This window comes from Nymphaea colorata, chromosome 8 (assembly GCF_008831285.2).
Source record: "Nymphaea colorata isolate Beijing-Zhang1983 chromosome 8, ASM883128v2, whole genome shotgun sequence".
NCBI classification, from domain to species: domain Eukaryota; kingdom Viridiplantae; phylum Streptophyta; class Magnoliopsida; order Nymphaeales; family Nymphaeaceae; genus Nymphaea; species Nymphaea colorata.
The window spans coordinates 17,538,527-17,556,067 of NC_045145.1; the positions used below are offsets into that span (position 1 = coordinate 17,538,527).

A 17,541-nucleotide genomic window follows, 5' to 3' on the forward strand; every position below is an offset into this window, starting at 1 on the left:
AACATATATATGATCTAGGTATAAAGAACAAATGGTTCAGACCTGGTCTGGAACCAATATCATTTACCATGTCAGATTCGGTCGCAGTTTTGGATCTGAGTTTTTAGAACTGCATCTAACAGAGTCTTAGATCTGGCGTTTACCTGTAATCGTGTCAGATCTTTGTCGGTTTTCAAACAAGTTTCCAGAGTCCATCACATAAACCGCGTCGCCGTCCTAGTCTGGTTGGGATTCACGTCCAATCTTTGTTACCTGATCCGACAAAGTAGATCAAGTTCCTCGACATTCTTATATATCAGATGTAAATGTTTTGTTTATCTTCCAGTGAAACTAGATGGGAAGAGGGCAGCTAGGAAACTTGTGTCTATTTCAAACATCAAGTCAAGTCTTTATACTGAAAAAGAAAAGTACAAATATAGTGAGAAGTCACCTCAAAGCACGAAAAGCAAACATGAAATCCAGGGGTGGATGAAATGCTCACTTGGACATGTAAATATTTTGTTTTCTATTATTAAGATGTATAAAATCTATTTAAAATGATTGAACAAATTATCGAATGACAACAAGGGATGTAAAATATGCATACTCAGATTTGGTGAATCTCTTTAAATGTGTAAAATAACAGGCGAACATTTGAAATTTTACCAACGGAAAATAGTTGCCGGAAATTGTAATTTAGAAGCCAAAAGTCTGTACATAATCTATTATGCACGAAAGCAATTGACTTTGTTGATTTTTCAACTCAAACCCAAAATGGACTCCCCAAATCCGGACGTCGTACCTGGAGTGCAGATCCTTAGTCCATGGAGCCCGTGGGTACGGCGAGACAGCGGGGAGCTGGGCTGGGGTGCGGCTGTGCCGGGTGCCCACGTTGCTTTCTCTGAGGGGTTCGGAGGGATTCGGGTAGATGTTACCACCGCCGTTCGTGTCCACATAGTCTCTCTGCGAACCGCCGCTTTTGGTTCGTCGTCCCGCTCTGTGAAAACCGGAAGAAAGGAGTAAACTATAAAGGCACGGATCCCGCGGCAATGGCATTCAGAATGCCCCCACTCTACCTTTTTTCTGTTGCCCGGTTGCCAAAGATAGGGCTTCATCCTTGGCTGCACATGTGACCAAGCGCCACCATCTCTGCCTCTTCCTCTCTGCCTGTGATCAACTTCTTTCCTTCTTGTTCACGCAGCAAAGCCCACCGGACGCCCATCTAGGAGGTCGCGGGCGGCTCTCTCTCCTGCCTGCGTTCATCTGCCCCCTCCCCAAATAAGATTTCGTCGGAAGGTTCGACGTCTCTTTGTCTTCTCCGATCTTGGTATGCTTTTCTTTTTTTGGGTTCTTTTTTTATGTGGTAGTGGTAGTGTCGTTGCTAACGACTAATCATCTTGGCCTGGTCTTTATGCCGGCTGTTGCTTGTGGGGCTTGTACGGGAGTTCTGTTTGGATTATTTCTTGTTTGTTTTTGTTGGTATTGTTAATATTGACGCTGTTTTGATTCTAAAAATTGCAGGGTAAGAGGTTGGTTGCCTTTACCTTCATCGTCTGATTGAGCCTTGTGTGTAGTTTGGATTTTGCTTGGCCTTCCTTTCTATGTTCGCTTTTGGATTTACTGTGTGGAGGGTGGTTAAATGGGAGACTTGGCGAACTTAAGAGGCGACACAGAAATGGGATGCTGCAGTTGTTTGGGCTTTCTCCTGGAGCCGATAAAATCGGTGAGGTCTTTTCATGGCGTTCCTAATCAGTTCTCGCTGACGGATGGAAATGAAGACGGCGACGGTTTCCTTTTTGCTGGGGACCCCCTTGAAGGCCACATGAGACTGATCAAATCTCGACCAGTGTGTAGGCTTACCCCTGTCAAGGAAACCCGCGTACTCATTTTGGACAAGGTAAGCATGCTTATGTGGATGACAAGCCTTATTTTAACTGTTTCTCTTTTCATTGGATTGTATCAGTTCATCTCGATGCCTACAGATGTGAATTCCTCTTTTGTTTCAACTAATTGCAGAGATTTTCCAATCCACATTTGGTCTCTTTTTTGAAGTGTTTTTCTTTGTAGTTTTGCTTAGTTTATATTTGGATACAATTTGCAGATTTTTAGTGAGTCATTAGGTAAATATAATGACAACAACAAACACATAGGCATATTAGTATATAAGTTTTATTCTAATCCTCATCCTGTAAGTTGTTACATATTACAAGCATGACAACTTTTACGAAGGATTCCACCTTTCAAATTCTCAATATTCTATTTATTTTCAGCAAAGTGATGGCTATTAGTGTTTTTGGGACTAACAAGTTCGTTTGTATCTCGTCCAACTTCTGACGCTTGAATAAAATGTTTCCCAAATCTTGACCCCCAAACAGACAAATTTTGCCAAAGATACTCACTTGTCTTCACAGTTATTCTGCTGTAAGAACTAGTTCTGTGACTTGTGGTTGGCAAAAGATGCTGCATGTGTCCCTTTGTCTGTTCTGGAATGCTTTTGAGCACTTTCCTCTATTTTTGGGCACTGTTGGGTAATCTAAGGCAGGCTTGTATTAGTGTTTGATTTTGCCAATATTCTTCTCAGGAGAGCCAGGAAGAAAAGGAAATGACAGTATTTATGTGAAGCATTCAAAAGATTTGTTTATCAGACCATCTTGAATTCCTTAATGAGTTTTTGGAGGTTCAATATTTTTAGTAGCTTCCATCTCCAAGCACCATTATGGACTTCTTTTCAAAACTCCAAATTTTCCTTGGCAAAAACAGAGTTGATCTTCCTCCTATTGTTAGAAGTCAAAGGATCCCATTGCCTTTTCAGTCTTGATATTGCAAAACTTGATTGTTTATCAGATGCAATTAGCTATTCTTTCCTTCCTTTCGTATGAACTATGAAGGGTAGAAAACCCGACCTGGTGTTGTCTTCTTCTTAATTCTTATTTATTTATTGTTTATTTATTGTGTGCACTAACTCATGTGTATGTTATGTGATTTAGGATGAGGATGGTAGGAAGATTATTAATGAGTATATTCGAGAACGTACATTACGTGTAGGAAGCTTGTGCAAAGTGGTAATTGCTTATGTCAAGTTGCTATTTAGTTGAATTATCAAAGATGTGTTTTCTTTACATGTGTAATGCTGTTTAGTAGGTTTTATACCGAAACAGTAAAGATGGAAAGAGATATGCAGTTAAGGTAACTTGCCTGTGCCTTGGTATAATAGTACTTCAGCATAAGGTCTCTGTTTTTTCAATTAATGATTTTAGTGTATTTTGCTTGTGGTTTAATGAGTGCCTTGCTCATCTTCTTTCCAATGACATCTAAATGAGAAAGATTGTTTCCAATGAGCCTTTTGCTAATCCTATATGTATTTAAATAACTATAAAAGCTCTTTTGGGCCTTTGGCCCCCTTTGGAGTAAGCTGTTTGTTCCTTATATTTACCGTGGCATTCATTGCTTGTGAATTGTAATAAATAATATTGAAATTCTGCAAAAACTTGGTAGTAGAAAATACTGGATGATATATGGGAATGAGGGAATGGTTGAAAAAATGTTGTATTGTTAAGGATGAACAATCAGCTGGGTTAGGCCACCCTGGCCTATCCTTCTAACGGGCTGATGGGCTTGATCTGGTCATCAACAGACAGCCTTGGTCATTAGGCCAGCCTAGCCTATACTTCTTATGACTGTTGGACTTGGTCTGTTGATCGACCGAGAGTCTTGATCAAGCTGATCCTATCAACTAGCAGATCTAGGTATGATTTACTGGTCTACATGAGTCGTGTTTTATCTAACTCAGCCTGTCGTCTGGCCCTATTGGGCCATTGTGTATTGGGTCAACAAAATTACTTTTGACCACACTGTAGACAAATAGACATTTATATAGGCATAATGGAACATATGTCCTGGCATGCAAATACATATGTGCAATATTAGTTGAACAAGCAAGCATGAGACACTAGGTTGTTCTGTTCTGGGAGTACAGAGTACTAGGGTGTTGACTTGTTTTTTAACATTCTTTTATATGACAACAGATCACACAGAGTGTCGGTTTATAAATTAACATATAACACTCCTGTTGTGTTCAAATGCTATTGAAGCTTGTATTAGTAAACTCTGACACAAGGGAACTTTCCTTTATGTGTGATTTTTTTATTAGTGCAATTTCTTCATTAGTGGTGCTTGTTGTACTTGCAGGCCTTCTACAAGTCCCGTTTGATGAAGTTGCGTGTAGCACCTTCTGAAACTGCTATGACTGATGTACTAAGGGAGGTCTGTATTGTTGCTAATTCTTGGAGAACAATACGTGATCCATGTTGTTGACGTTTTGTCATCATGCCATATTTCTTAAAGATTGTAAAATATATTAGTTAACATGATTTTTTTCACAGAAGAGAGACATACAGAAATCCGTACATGCATATGGAACTGTGTTATATGTTAATCATTATAAAATAAAAATCTCAAATTATCGTAATTTTTTTGCAGGAGCACATGGAAAAATCCGATTTTCCCTTGCTCACGTAGAAATAAAATAAGAAAAAGAACAGTGTAATTGATCATGACAACTGAAAAGTAAAATGTTGTGGTTATACCGTTATAGTATTTCACTCAAAAAGTCATTTTTTTTTCATTTGTATCTTAGAAATGAATAACTTGAAAAAAGTTCTTGGCATGGGAAATAATGAGAATAAAAAGTACGAAGGAAAAAACTAATATGTTGTCTCATTTGTTGGTCTAGGATGGTAAAATGTAAAGGACTAGCTGCTTGAGAAAACACCAATAAAGCAACTTAAGTTGATAGGATTTTTCTGCTATCATGTCATGAAATATTTTTTAATTGTTATTACATGTGGCAGTGGCACAAATAAGATGTTTCATTATTGTCCTTAAACAACAGAATGCTAATGTTGCAAGTTGCAACCTTTGACGTACAAATGCTTATTGCTTTATTATTCCTTCTATCAGGTTTCAATCATGAAAATGGTGGAACATCCCAATATAGTTAATCTTATTGAGGTGATTGACGACTCAGACCAAGATCACTTCTATATGGGTACCAATCAGCATGATACCCCTTTCAGAGGGTTTTTCTCATACTTGTTTTTAGCTCCTATGTTTTTATTTCATGTATTGAAGAATTCATTTCTCCTGTTATGATAGTTGGAGGAAAATGTTCTGCTATTTTGTTTATGTCCTAGGAGCTTTTTGTTTTTCAATGTAGTTCTGGAGTACGTAGAAGGAGATTGCATATGTGAGGGTTCTGGTCCACCTGGTGGAATTGGGGAGGACACTGCCAGAGGATACTTTAGAGATATTGTTGCAGGACTCATGTACCTCCATGCCCATGTGAGTTCCATTATTTTGACTTTTTATGTTATGGAAGAAATAGGACAAAACTATGATAATTGCTGCTGCTTTTTCTTTTTTTAATTATCCTACAACTTAGGTAACTTTTGAGATGTACTCTGTCGTGTGATTGTGAGCCAGAGACTCAGAGATATGAAATGCTACTTTCATGGGCATAACTGTGGAGCTGTATTGTTAGTTGCAATTCTTATTAGATGCTCTTAGTCATACTATTTCATTTTTTTTTTAACTTTTTAATGTGTTATAAATTATTTCATTTTTCTAATGTGTCATTTATCTTTAGCTCTTTAGTCTTGAACACTGTAACTTACTATTATTTATTGTCGGGAAGTTGAACTTCATTTAGAGATTAAGTGTGACAAGAAGTCCACCATGGAGTTCAAAGGATGAGAGGTTAACTAAGCTATTATCATTCATTCCCATGACTTCGTGACCCCCTATCGAGAGGGCACACATCATGCATAAAACATCAGCAGAGAATACCTTATCTAATGCATGCAGCTCTTTAACAGAGATAAAATGCTGAATTAAAGTAGTTATTGGCTGACATAAGACCTCTATTTGAAGGAAGAGCATATAGCTAGATGTATGTATACACACGCACACACATGTATATATCATGTCTCGTGGTGGTATCCGTATTGCCGCACTGCATAATTGTGTCTTTGAGGGAATTAATGAAATGTGATGACTAGTTATAATATAAGAAGCACTGGGAGAGGGATTGTGTCATTGCTTGCCAAGTGTCCTTGATATTAGTAGATAGTGAATATACTGGAAGTCTTTTCTTTATTTGTTGATTAAATTTTTTACAGATTTGACTGTTACAAAAAATGAAAATTGTTTCTTCTGTACAAGAAGAGGTACCACATAATGAGGCTGAACGACTAAAGTTCACTAATGTCTAGATTTTGAGAAATGGTGAAGTGCACGTTGCCCAGTAAATGAGATCAATCTTGAACAGAAGTATCATATTTTAAACTATCAAGTGTATATTTAAGTTCCTAATGAACATGGATCTCATGTTTATTGGTTTTGATCTGAGATATAAATAGATTTTGGGACTCCATGTTTTACTTGAGTATAAGTCAGTTTCATGTTTATTTTCTTTCAATCTTTTATGCATGCTATGCTACTGCTGAGTGTGAATAGACTATGGCGCTTGACAGAATATTGTACATGGGGACATAAAACCTGAAAACCTGTTGGTCACAAGTGGTGGCAGAGTGAAAATTGCTGACTTTGGTGTTAGCCATGTCTTTGAGGTAATATCACATGATCGTATATTTATTCTGCCTTAAATTATCCAACTGTTGAAGAACCGTTTGCTTAACTTTTTCCTGATATTTGCTTTTCATTCTCTTGATGTGTACTGTTAACTTCCTCATTTGATTTTGTGTTTGATCATTTTTTAACGGATGGGTTTGAATTCTTACCCTCCATAAATTATGATGTGGAAGAGTTTGTTGCCGATACATTTGCACATTTGTTTGTGATTGTTTTATGGACAATGAAACTATTATTTTCTGGTTACGACCTGTAACTTTTTGTTGATGGGCATGATGACAGGAGAATCCCATGCCAGACTGAACATTGCTTCTGCATTTTAATTGGAGATATCCGTAGGCCATAAGGGTATCTCAACCTGGAGATGAATGTAGCTAGAGACTGCAATTTGCTCGTCCTGAGAGCCACATGGCATAAAAGAGAGCTATGGTGTTAGGTTAATGTTTTATTACCCTATGAAGATTCAAATTTGAAACAGAAGCATTCAAGCAGATTATTCCACTCACTTGGCCAGTTTTTGGAACCTTTCCAATTTCAAGATCCTTTTATTGGCAACAAATTATGCTTTTGATTGGGATAACCTATGAGATGGTTTCATTTGCATTAGAATTATAGCTAATGTCATTAGTGTTGTTTAGTAACTGCCTCCATTATATTATTGGTTAATGCAGTTTTTCCCCATGCACTTGGTTGAGCAATACTACTATACAAGTATTGCCACACCTTGCAGTGGAAGTCATTAGAACACTCCAAACTGTCCTTTGCTTGTGGTAGAAAAATGATAGCATAGTTGAGGCATTAGGTGAGCTTAACTCGGTCTCAATAACTTGCACCATTGTGGCAGAGGCTACAAGTGCTATTTTACCTGTATCCTTAAACTGTAGGTTTCATTCAACAACTTGTGGCTCCAATGCGTCTGAGTTTTTTTATGCTTCCTGATGTAGAGAGACATTCGGGTGACGATTGATGGTCACAAAGCTCCTCTTGAAAGATAGACGGTAAAAGATCACAACTAAAAACAGACATGAAGTGAGGCCGTATCAAATCAAATTATTAGAATTTCTGGCCTTCTGTGTTGTGCACCAGTTGCTCTCTAAGGGGGTGTTTGCTAGCATGGAGAAGTTGCCTCAGCTGTAGGGAAGGCGAAATTTTTCAAAAATAAAAGTCAGGCCCTCTAGGGCTGGCTTTTCTTTTCTTTTCTTTTTCCCTGAATTTTTGGTCTTACCTTAGTATCATGAGTGATTTTTTTCAGAAAAAATTCACCTTTCTTGTTTCAGGATGTATTGGCAGTTTGAAATTTCATGGCAGTACAACCTAAAATTTTTCATGCTAATCAAGCAATCCGTAACATTAGTTGTTAATTGTTATCATGTTTGATTTCTATTGGATTGGGACACAGAATAATCTAGGTCCTTTTTTGTCGATGGGAAAAACTCAGGGTTGGGCAGTCCTCTAGACTTACCAACCAAAAAGCAAGGGAAGAAACATACAAGGAATCCAAACTTTAGCACCATGTAGGTTGTTTAGCGTTCCAGATTCTATCTTGTCTTGTGCTCATGGACAGCCATGCATTGTTTGTCATTTGGCTGTTGTGGCATGTGATCCTGTGAGAGCATGGCAATTATTCTGTAAAATTTTTGTGTACAACTTCCTTCTTTGGCGGTTATTGACCTTTTCTTAGCTCATGAATGTGCCCAATGATGTATTGAAAACAAAAGAAGGTTGTTACAAGTAATGACCCACAATCCATGTTAAGTTTTATGTAAACAGTGGCGATAAATTTTCCAAGATGCCGGTTGCACTTTATGGTTTCTTTGAATGAAACCCATTTCCTTGGCATCGCTTTTTAATTTTCTTTTAAAGTGGATTCTAAGACTTGATAAGCTTTAATTGATTTATGCTGCCCTCAGGATGATAATGATGAGCTCCGGAGGTCACCAGGGACACCTGTCTTCACAGCACCAGAATGCTGCTCAGGTACGGGCAACATTCGAAACAGAAAAAGAAAAAAAAATCCTGCTATAGCTTTTCCCCCTGCTAGAATTTCCAGTACACTTGTCAAGTAAAAATTCTGATACCCGAGTTTCATCTCGGTGCATTGATAGGTTTAACCTACCATGGTAAAGCTGCTGATACGTGGGCTCTTGGTGTGACGTTATACTGTCTGCTCCTTGGGCAGTGTCCCTTTATTGGCGACACACTTCAAGAGACATTTGACAAGGTGATTCATTTCGTTCTTGACAAGTTGTCTCATAATCTGATGGATCAAACATTCAATTTGCTGATTTTGTCATTCGTTGTAACCACTTGTACCCTGCTGCTGCTTTCTGCTGTTACCTCCAATCAGATTGTTAACGATCCATTACCTCTTCCAAGAGGAACGGAACCTGAACTAAAGAATCTACTCGAAGGACTTCTCTGCAAAGGCCTGTCTTCCTAACTCCTCCCTATTATGTTGCACCAATTTCTCTTGAATGTGGCTTTGGTAACTCATGCTGAATGTTCTTTGTTCTAAAATTTATTTCAGACCCAAGGCAGAGATTTAGTTTAAGTACTGTTGCAGGCCATCCCTGGGTTGTCAGAGGCTGTGGCCCAATACCACAAAGTACGTGCAGGTGCAAGTTATGAAGTATGCAGATTTCTAAGCATGATCCGACAATGTCTATCCAGTGGTCGAGGCCCTGCATGACATTCTGACAAGTAGAAGCAAGTCTCGAAGATAAGCTGATGATTGGTTTCAAATTGCACCAGAAATCAAAGATGGTGCATGCTGAGCCAGTGAGAATGTCGGGTAACACCAACTGGGGATGCTGGAGCCAAATTGGTTTCTCTTTCCTTTCTTGTTTGACAGATGATAATTGAATATTTAAAATGATCGAGCATTATTCTTCGTTCCATTGCTCTGGGGCCGATTCGGGCTTGTATCAGATGTTGGCTTGCTATTTTGGTTTTTTGAACTTAATATGGTCTTTTTATCCTGTCCTCTTTTGCCAGTCAAAAGCTATAATTGGTTTGATTTTTTTTTTTGTCAACATCGTCTCCAAGCCAACGCACTTAACGGAAGTGAAGAATTTTCGTGGTTTATTAGCTTCGCATATGCCCCACGAAAGGGAACTACACTCCGCTTTTGATGACCATAATAGCCACTACGGTTGGATTTACAGTTCTTTTTAGTACATTCATGTGTAACTCCTTTTGACCTGCTCCATGTATGACCAACGTACCGCTGCAGTAAAAACACTAATGTCAAAAAAACTTGTTTTAATCAGGTAATAAACTGTATCGGTTAACGAGTAGCGAATGGTGTGGACCAAAATGGTCCGTAGCTATACTTATTTATTTTCTTGAGAAAAGTGGACTTAATAGAACTCAAAACGAGTGGCAGGCTTTTTTATTAGAGTATAATGAGTGGAGTTAGATGTCATTTGCTTTCTTTTACACTCCGAAAACAAGAGGTTGGAGAGAAAGGAGAAGAACTTCGGCATCTTAGGGATCTCCCTAGGAGACGAACAGCACCAACTTTTCTAGATAAATTCCACGAAATACCCAAATAAAGGCAAAACCCCCTGTTCATGCCTTTATGCCATCCTTTATATTCCGGGGCTTACCACTGTTACTGTCACAAAATATCTTCAGTATTCCATCTCTAGATATTTCGGCTGTCAGTTTCTTTTGCTCATTTTAGTGTAGGACCCACTTTCTTCTCCCATCTCACTTGGACATTCAAGACCTCTTCCTCTTCAGCCCCCGAGATAAGCCTCTTCCTTTCCTGGCTCCTCTGGATCCTCACAATCAACAGTTTCCAATCTGCCCTCATCGTCTCTCTAATCATAATGTAGTAGGAAGGAGGAGGCAGAGATGTTCCCTTCTTACTGTCGTTAGTCTTTACAACCGTTGTTGGCAATTCGTTAGTACCTTTGGCCACTGAGCTTGAACGGTGGAAAAGCTAATGGCGGTTTTGACAGCAAACTCTCACCTCATCTACAGAGATTTGTACCATAGAGGCCAGTCATCCGGAAATAGTGGGTACCCATCGTCGTCGTCTTCTTTTGGGCTTCTCTCCCTCCGTAGATTGGTGAATGGCAGAGGGGAAAGGAAGAAGAGGAGGAGGAACAGATGGACGACCGAAGTTTGGGGGCCGCAGTCCTTCTGGGCTGAGGCATCGAGACCTGATTCGATCGAAATGGAGCCAATAGCGGGAATGGATGAATTCGACCGAGCCCTGCAGCAAGCCAAGGAGGCAGCTCAGCCCATTGTCGTCGATTGGTTCGTTCCCCCTGTCTTATTGCCTGTGCTTGATAGTTTCATTTTCTTCTCTTCCTCCTCCTCTCATTTCTAGATGTGAATGGATCGATGGGTGGTCGTTAGGATGGCTGATTGGTGTCGGAAATGTATTTATCTGAGGCCTAAATTGGAGAAGCTCGCGTCGGATTATCATGACAGGTGACTCTCTCTCTCTCTCTCTCTCTCTCTCTCTCTCTCTCTCTCTCTCTCTCTCTCTCTCCTGCCTGTAAAGTGTAAAATTAGTGCTAGTTACCTTCGTGTAAAGAGTGGTTCCTACTTGCTGCTTCCCTGCTGCTTGTGTTATCTTTCTTTCTAGCCTGCTAAACTTTCTTCTCAAAGTCGCTTATGCATATTTTACGGTTAACAAAAAAGCTATGAGAACTCGAGTGCAGTACTTTTTCAATATCGCCCATCTTTCTTCCGAGATGAGACTTCAATATGTAGATGCACTTGACCTTTTACTTCTCTTTGGTTCTTGTAGAGTTAAATTCTATTGTGTGGATGTCAACAATGTGCCGCAGGCACTGGTGAAGCGGGGTAATATCTCGGTGCGTTCTCTTCTCTTTCCCCATTTGCATGTCTTCTGATAGCAATTGGTTTGCTAGTAATTCTTTCCTTAACACAATATATATATATATATATATATATATATATATATATATATATATATATTGTTGTATCAATATTCTTTTACTGATACAAGGATTAAAACGATGTTCGATCTTAATCTAGATGAGTTGCTTGCTTTTCTATTTAACATCAGCAGCCTCTTAATTATACAAGCCTTGGACGTTTTTCTGCTGTCTGCAGAGTGCACTTGACTTTAACCATCTGCCCGGTTCACGGTCTCAATCAGGCCACCCTTCAAGTGGTCTCGTGAGTGAATGTGCAACACCATGACCACACTTTTTGATCGGTCTACTACTCTACTCTCTTTAGCACGTTAACAAGGTAATAGGATAACATGTCCACCAGGATCGTATACTTCCTAATTGGTGTCCTCAGCCATATTGATAATACGTCAACCAGAAAATGTGCAGCCTCTGCCCTCTAGTGGTGTTGCGTGTATTATATCAGAACCTCAGTTCCTCTTGCTGGTAGCATTAGTATTCTTGGATAGTCTTAGGAATGTTTGGCAAGTTGCCCAATCACATATGACCATCATAGATGGGTTTGCGCAGGTATGGACTGTTATTCTTTGCTTTTTTGGGCTATATGTAGTCATGGGAGACTCATGTTTCTGCAAGCATGGGGCATGTATACAGACTGAACTTGTCTTAAAATGGACTGGGGCTACTGAAAATGAAAGTTCATAAGCTTGGAACTATTTAAAAGAAGTGCTTAGTTTTCTCTGCTAAAATTGGAAGTTTTTTTTGAAGAACTTGATCATCCGTTGCTGGTAGCTGTTGCATTTCTATCAGGATAGTATCTTGATGTTGTTGTGCAAAGGACTAACTCCTATCTGGTGTTGCTTCTCATGTGATGATGCTCGTCAAACAGAAAATGCCAACTATTCAGGTAATTTTGCAAATGATGAGCAATGCCTTCGATTCTGGCGTTTCTTCCTGTCTTCTGATATATGGCTCTTTTGTATGGATTTCGTAAAACAATATATGCAGCTATGGAAAGATGAAGAAATGAAAGAGGAGATAATTGGGGGGCACAAGGCATGGCTGGTCGTTGATGAAGTTCGTGAAATGATTGAGAAGCACATCTGATCATTTCCTTCTTTTTCCGTATTCTACCTTCTCCCACTTATAGTGATAATTGTATAATATAATCCTTTTGTCCATTGCGAAAACATTGGGTTGCTGCCCATCTATTACTTGGAAAGCAAAGCCCTACACCATTTTGCTGCTATATGTAAATGCTAGAGGCAAAAATGCAAGTGAAAAGCAAAATGAAGGCATAATGTCTTATTAAGCATTTGGATACTAACTTTTCCTCTTGTGTTCTAGATGACAAGCGGGATCCTGGAAAAGTAAGGATTTCTTTGGGCATGTTTGACTGCTGCTAGCTAGAAGAGGTGATGTTTACGCCATTTGTCGATCGATATAAACTTGCAAGTGATTTTCTTCTTTGCCTACCAAGAAAGTATCCGCGCTACTTTAGCTGCAAGACAAATAATGTACATCTTTGATTGTTGAACTGTGGCCTGTAACTTGGAGATATTGAACCAACCCACCTAGGCAGGGAAACCAATCCCATGTAATCAAGTCCAGGTAAAGGAAACTCTTGTGGACAACTAGTGCTCTTTATTTGTGTAGGAAACCATTAGTTTCCGAGTGCTTTAAGCTATTGGATCAAATCTGACCTTGTAAACGTGATCTATATGGTTGTTGGATCAACTTTATTTTCAATGCCAATTATAATTTTTCTTGAACAGCAAAATTGGTTGGCATCTTCATGACCTTTGAAATGCTATAGAAATATCATAAACCTATGAAATACACAAATCACTGCATCCACTGATCATATCTGATAAAAAAAATTGCAGCCGCCACTGACTGGTAGAGAACGGCCAGGAAGAAGCGGTCGAGAAGAGTGTTGAGAGATTGATATCTTCAGGTTGAGTTTCAATCCTGCCACTTGCGGCTCGAGCTTTGTTATGGTGTTGTCCTCTAAAGGACTGGGTTTTTCCTCTCAAATAACTGATAAAGCCCTGGTGTTTTGTCTGGGATTATATAAAACCCTCTAGTGTTTCACAAAGAACAGGTCGAACAAACATGAGTAATTGATTGCTTTTCAGAGGCTTGATGATCAACTGCGTGTTATTTATCAAAGGCACATTTGCATTTAATGTTTGGCAAAGGTAGACCTGAATTTGTGTACAGGATGTAGGGCTTGGAGGAACGAAATTTTCTCGCAAGCCAAGGACAGCAAAGATGCATGAGATCGTTTGAAAATACCTAAATAGATTAAAATATTGGCAATACTTGGTGTCCAAGTCTAGACGTGCATTACTGAAAGCAAGCGTGCAAATTCATAGTCTAGACGCGGTTACTTGCACTCTTGTTCTCTCTTCGCCGTGGAAGTTTCACACAGAAACAAAGAAATTAAGAAACCTCAAATAAACTAGCAGATCGCTTTGAACAAGTAATTCTCAGTATAAGACAAATAATCCCAGAAATCATCCGCTGAGAGACAAAATTGCTCTACAAAAATGACGAAGATCAATATTGAGTCATGCAAAAGCTGTCCTCATTATCATCATCATCTACGATTTAAAATATCAAAACATGGCCTTTGAACATGTCGTCCTGCCATTGGAGACCAACCACATACCAACAAAGTGTTTGAACATCGTTAGGCAGCCTTGAACTTGCTCGTTGGTTCAACCACGGCTTCTAAATGGGTTTCAGATTATGCTTTTTCCTTTACTTCGTTCTTAAATTATAAATTAACTATGTTACATTCCAGTGGATACTTCAAAGGTGAATAAAATATGGACATAGATGAGGAAGATCAAGTTGGCAGGATAGACTGGAAGAAAATGAAGTTGGGCACCAGCAATGACGTTCATGGATATGATCGAAAGGCACCCAATGAGGAAGTTCAACTTCTTCACGGACAAGTTTTGCAAGGATAACACGTCTCTTTTCTAAACAGTAAGTGTGTGTTTAGATAAAAAGGCGTTTTGCCTCCAAAATGCATTTTTTGCTTGTTTGGATGACTTGAAAACATAGTTTTCAGGAAAGTGGGTTTTCTAAAATGAAAACACTGTTTTCATAAGGGAGTGAAAAAACTTCCTCCTTAGGTTGTTCATTTTAAACCATTTTTTGCCTGTCCACCCAAACATGGAAAAAAATATGTTTTCGAAACTCATGAAAAGAAACATTCTTACAAATCCAACTTCTTTGAAAAATCATTTTTTTAAATGTGTCATAGGAGGCAGACCATAAAATTGGCAATATGCCTGCTATTTGATTGAGGGATAAGATGAGGTTTTACTGGACCGAGAAATTTTTTTCTAGTAAAACTTTACCTAAACGTACTTGGATGCTCTTGTCTTACCCAGACATTAAGGTAAGAGAGTTAGAGGGTGTTTGGGTGACACTTCAAAACGAGGTTTTGGAGGCAAACCCTAGCTTTGTTTTCAAAACCAAGTTTTTGAAGTGTTTGAGTGCCATGAAAACTGGGTTTGAAGAAAACCCAGTTTTGATAAAACCTGGTTTTGTAAAAAAAAAAAAGTGAAAAACCTGATCCCCTTTTAAGTTATTCAAAAGCCAGGTTTTGGATGAGCCACCCAAACAAAAAGTAAAGCTTTTAAAACTCATTAAAAAACTTGGTTTTTAGAAAGCCTAGTTTTTATAAAACTGGGTTACAAAAAAAAAAGTTGTCATCCAAAAGCCTCCTTAGTTATGGTGGTTCAACTTAGACTGCAACCATCTCACTTTTAGTATATTATCTACAATTCACTTTTTTTTTTATGTCAGCAAGAGCTGATCTAGTATGCGCAGTTTCACATAACAAGGAGAAATCCTGCTGATTCGGCCCCCACCGTTGTTACATGATGTTCTTTGTCTCCAGTCAAGGTCAAATGTTTCAATCCAGCACAGAAACAGAAAGAAAAGATGAGTGCATGATTGATCTGTCAACCTCAATTCGGGCTTTGCATTGAGTTGGGTGGCCCGATAAAAAGTTAGAGACAATCTCAGGCCGCAGTCAATGACTGCAGTTCAGACTTGGCCTGACTGCTCAAAAGTCAAAACCCAGATCCAGACTCAGCCCAATTTGACTTGGTTAAAACAAATATATAATTTAATATATAAATATAATTAATTATAACAATATATGTATATACTATTAAACAATAAGCTATTTGATCAAGAATTATCGAGCTGACCCAACACTCAATTTCAACGGCTAAAACTCATCAAGTACCAGACCCGACTTAACACATGTCCGATGCCGACATGGCACCCTAGGGGCCTGCATCTTCAGAGGGTCAAGTGTTACTAATATCGGTCTAAGCTGACGGTTTTAGCTCGGTTGGATCACTGGTTGCTTGTAAAGGTCGAACACTGAACACATGAGGTGGGTCTATTGGGCTTTATTCTTCTCTGGAGAAATCCAATCGATAAGGTAAATTCATGGGACTTCTTTCTGGACAGATCAGTTTAGTTGGACTTTGTTTGTGAAAAATATATGAAGTTTGAACTTTGAACCAGTAGAAAGAGAAAGAGAGATGATGAGGCGATGATGCATGCATTGATCAGGCACTCCATGGAGAAGGGGAGAAGAAGGTACGACGTGGGTGAAGGGGATACGGCGGCGTCACGTAGACGGGATGCCGGTTCTTATCCGAAAGCTTTCAAGCAACATGAAAACGCGTGCTCATCTGGATGACCCAGCTTGCAACTTCCGGGAAACGGAAAAAGGGGGCGGCGGGCGGAGATTCTTCGGTCTTCGCTTGAATAAGCAACGAGATCCTGGCCCTCCAATAAACAAATTAACGGCTAGCAAGTCAGCTGAGAGAGAGTCAAAGTGGCAATCGCCACTACCTCGCCTATTTAATGGCTGGGCCACGGCGGCTAACTCCCCATTGCTTTCTGTCAACGTTTATCTTGCAAAAGAATCCAGAGCTTCTTCATTGGCGCAAAGAAGAAGAAGAAGAAGAGAAATAATATAGTTGAGAAGATGGCAGCAGAGTGGGGATTCTCCACCGGCGACGTGCTGCTGAGGGCGGGATTGTTCCTGGTGGTGCAGGCGCTCGTCTACCTCATCCTCAAGAAATCGTCGAGCTTCTTCGAGAGGACGGTCAGCAGATCGTCGTCCTTCAGGACGGTTCGCTCCGTGAGCATCAGGAGGATGGTGGCCCTGCTGTCCGACCTCCCTGCGGGTGAGCCTTCTCCCACCCGCTCCTCATCCTCCTCCCGCTTGGCCACTCAGGCCAGCATGTGATTCTTCCACAACTCTCTCTCTTCCTCTTTTCTTGATCGGAAGGGACTGCCTCAACTTGCGGCTTCGATGAATACTGAATACTGCCTTCGATTGATTGATTTATTCTTTTGTTTGGTTTCCGGAATGATTCGTGGTTTGAGTTTGTAATATTTATCTTCTTTACTTCCTTTGTAAAAAGATTAAATGGAGATTGCAGTATACATTCTTTTCAACCTGTTGCTTCCCTCGAAATTCTTTCTTTTGTGTGAAGCAAGACGATAGCGGAAAGTGTGGAGAAAGAAAGAGAGAGAGGGAGATGGGTGTTCGGTATTTGCTTCAAGAACCATCATTTCTGCATGGAGGGAGAGATTTATGGAGAAGTTGCACTCGATCGCCCTTTCGTTTCTCTCTCTAGTCTCTTCCCTCTTGAAAAGAGCGAGATCAACTTCACTGCAGCTTGGAAGTTAATCGTCCATGCTTTTGGATGGTAGCTCTCAAATTAAGTCGCCAAAAATCATGAATTGCTACGAAAAGCTGCATGAGTAATGAAGATGCTATCTAATGGGCACTTAAGAGTTCATTGATAAAAAAAATAGTTATTGATTTAGGGGGCACTTGATTCGCTTGAGAATCAATGTAATTTTACAATTTATATTTCCCTTTTTAAAAAGGTGAAAATTCTGTCATCAAACAAAGAATTTTGATTTTAGAATTATAGATTCCTTTTAATCCCACTTAAAAGGGGTA

The 17,541-nt window shown here is 39.4% G+C and overlaps 3 protein-coding genes across 5 annotated transcripts; all 3 read left to right on the plus strand.

Annotated features, from left to right (window-relative positions):
- Positions 1–810: 810 nt before the first annotated feature.
- LOC116258903 (serine/threonine-protein kinase GRIK1-like) lies at positions 811–9,132 on the plus strand. Of its 2 annotated transcripts, none has more exons than XM_031636351.2 (11): positions 811–1,306; positions 1,501–1,876; positions 2,967–3,041; positions 3,121–3,165; positions 4,168–4,242; positions 4,939–5,026; positions 5,195–5,319; positions 6,510–6,605; positions 8,538–8,604; positions 8,733–8,848; positions 8,975–9,132. In XM_031636351.2, the coding sequence occupies exons 2-11, from the start codon at positions 1,619–1,621 to the stop codon at positions 9,065–9,067; spliced, it is 1,038 nt and encodes a 345-aa protein (XP_031492211.2). In that variant the 5' UTR covers positions 811–1,306; positions 1,501–1,618; the 3' UTR covers positions 9,068–9,132. The 2 variants fall into 2 exon arrangements, with proteins under 2 accessions (XP_031492211.2, XP_031492212.2); XM_031636352.2 differs by having other exon boundaries at positions 811–1,275.
- A 1,152-nt stretch (positions 9,133–10,284) lies between these two features.
- On the plus strand, positions 10,285–13,302 carry LOC116258309 (thioredoxin-like 3-1, chloroplastic). Of its 2 annotated transcripts, XM_031635394.2 has the most exons (6): positions 10,301–10,893; positions 10,996–11,070; positions 11,393–11,459; positions 12,412–12,429; positions 12,531–12,647; positions 12,870–13,302. In XM_031635394.2, exons 1-5 carry the CDS (start codon positions 10,577–10,579, stop codon positions 12,627–12,629), a joined length of 576 nt encoding a protein of 191 aa, XP_031491254.1. In that variant the 5' UTR covers positions 10,301–10,576; the 3' UTR covers positions 12,630–12,647; positions 12,870–13,302. The 2 variants fall into 2 exon arrangements, with proteins under 2 accessions (XP_031491256.1, XP_031491254.1); XM_031635396.2 differs by lacking the exons at positions 12,531–12,647; positions 12,870–13,302 and having other exon boundaries at positions 10,285–10,893; positions 11,722–12,432.
- A 2,861-nt stretch (positions 13,303–16,163) lies between these two features.
- Positions 16,164–17,027, plus strand: LOC116259071 (uncharacterized). Its single transcript, XM_031636685.2, has one exon. It carries the CDS (start codon positions 16,552–16,554, stop codon positions 16,813–16,815), a length of 264 nt encoding a protein of 87 aa, XP_031492545.1. The 5' UTR covers positions 16,164–16,551; the 3' UTR covers positions 16,816–17,027.
- The last annotated feature ends 514 nt before the right edge of the window (positions 17,028–17,541 follow it).